Source organism: Olea europaea, unplaced genomic scaffold (genome assembly GCF_002742605.1).
Source record: "Olea europaea var. sylvestris unplaced genomic scaffold, O_europaea_v1 scaffold31082, whole genome shotgun sequence".
Classification (NCBI taxonomy): Eukaryota; Viridiplantae; Streptophyta; class Magnoliopsida; order Lamiales; family Oleaceae; genus Olea; species Olea europaea.
In genome coordinates this window covers 1-1,327 of record NW_019249835.1, presented here as the reverse complement: position 1 = coordinate 1,327, position 1,327 = coordinate 1, and the positions used below count along the sequence as shown (strand labels likewise).

Here is a 1,327-nt window from a genome sequence, read left to right as displayed (position 1 = left end):
TTTTTTTTTTTCGTGATCTGAATACTTGACACTGTTCGAATATAGATGCATAGATACATACACAGAACCACAGTCTCACTGCTCTATAGAAATATGAACAATAGATATGCTTATGTATGTATATGTGCAAAATATGTCCATGCTTTATGTATTTAGAGATGCCTAAGTTGTGAAACAATATTCTGCAGGCTAAGTTCCTCAAAGCTTGTGGAACTCTGCCTGAGACTCCCGCTGAAATTCGAAAAGCCTCGGAGATATGGAAGGATCCATCAACTAAAGATGCAGAAGCAACACCTTTGAAATTCAATTCATGGCTCTCTAATGCATCCATTGAGAAACTCAACTTGGAGAAGCAACCTGATGAACCTCCTACACCTGTCAAAATTCGTGAAGAACAGAGAATAGAATCAAGTTCATCGATGGAAACTCCGGGCAGGTAAATCTACCAATCTTTGCGTATGGCTGTGAATCATTGAGTAGCCCATTCTATTAGCACGTAATTGCCATGGAAACCTCAAATCATTTCCTTCTCTGCTTCCCCCTTTTCATATTTTACTGAATAATTATTAGGGTTAGTTGTTAATTTCAGTTAATAGCCCTCCAATCTGACACACAAGAAAAGTAAACCTGAAGTGTTGCTGAAAAAATTACATGGGTTACTAAGCCATTGTTTATAATCCGTCAAACTACTTTTTATCCTCATATTTCGTAGGACCAACAAGTATTGCACGCTTATCCACCACTCTTTTCTATTTGTTTATAGTTTAAACTGTTTATAATCACCTATCAAACAAGGTTTAATATTCTGCTTTCCAGCTGCATGACTAATGGAATGATAACGAGACGAGCTTACACCAATTTCGTTTCAAGTGGGAGCATTGAGAGTGTCATCACACCCACAGATGAACATGCTAATGTCACTCGTAGTTTCAATACTTCATCAGTTCAATCTGAGGATATGGCTCCAAGTGTACAATTCAAACACAAATCTGTTCGTTTTGAATGTGAGTCTGATATGTCTTCATTTTCATCAAAAGGCTCTTCTTCTGATGTTGCCATTCAAAACTTGAAGCAATCTGGATGTGCTGGTAATGTTAATGAATCAAAGCTGTCACCGTATCCAACCCCGTTGAAACTAACTGATGAGATGCAAACACCGGGCACTGTTTTCCCTGGATATCTTGACAACATGGTGGATGGAAAAACTGCTAGAATCAGATCTCAGTACGTTTACCCTGTCTTGAACCCAGCCGAGAATTCCTTCCAGCGGAAGGTATTGAAGGATGAAGTTTCTGATTCTCATCACCTAAGACAATCACTTCAGCAG

At 38.7% G+C, this 1,327-nt stretch overlaps 1 protein-coding gene across 1 annotated transcript; it reads left to right on the top strand.

The window, feature by feature from the left end:
• Nucleotides 1-188: 188 nt before the first annotated feature.
• Nucleotides 189-1,273, top strand: LOC111385194 (protein JASON-like; the record flags this gene model as incomplete). Its single annotated transcript, XM_023009566.1, has 2 exons — nt 189-436; nt 817-1,273. Coding segments are annotated over 2 exons (705 nt in total), but the record flags the coding sequence as incomplete, so codon positions are not given.
• Nucleotides 1,274-1,327: the final 54 nt, after the last annotated feature.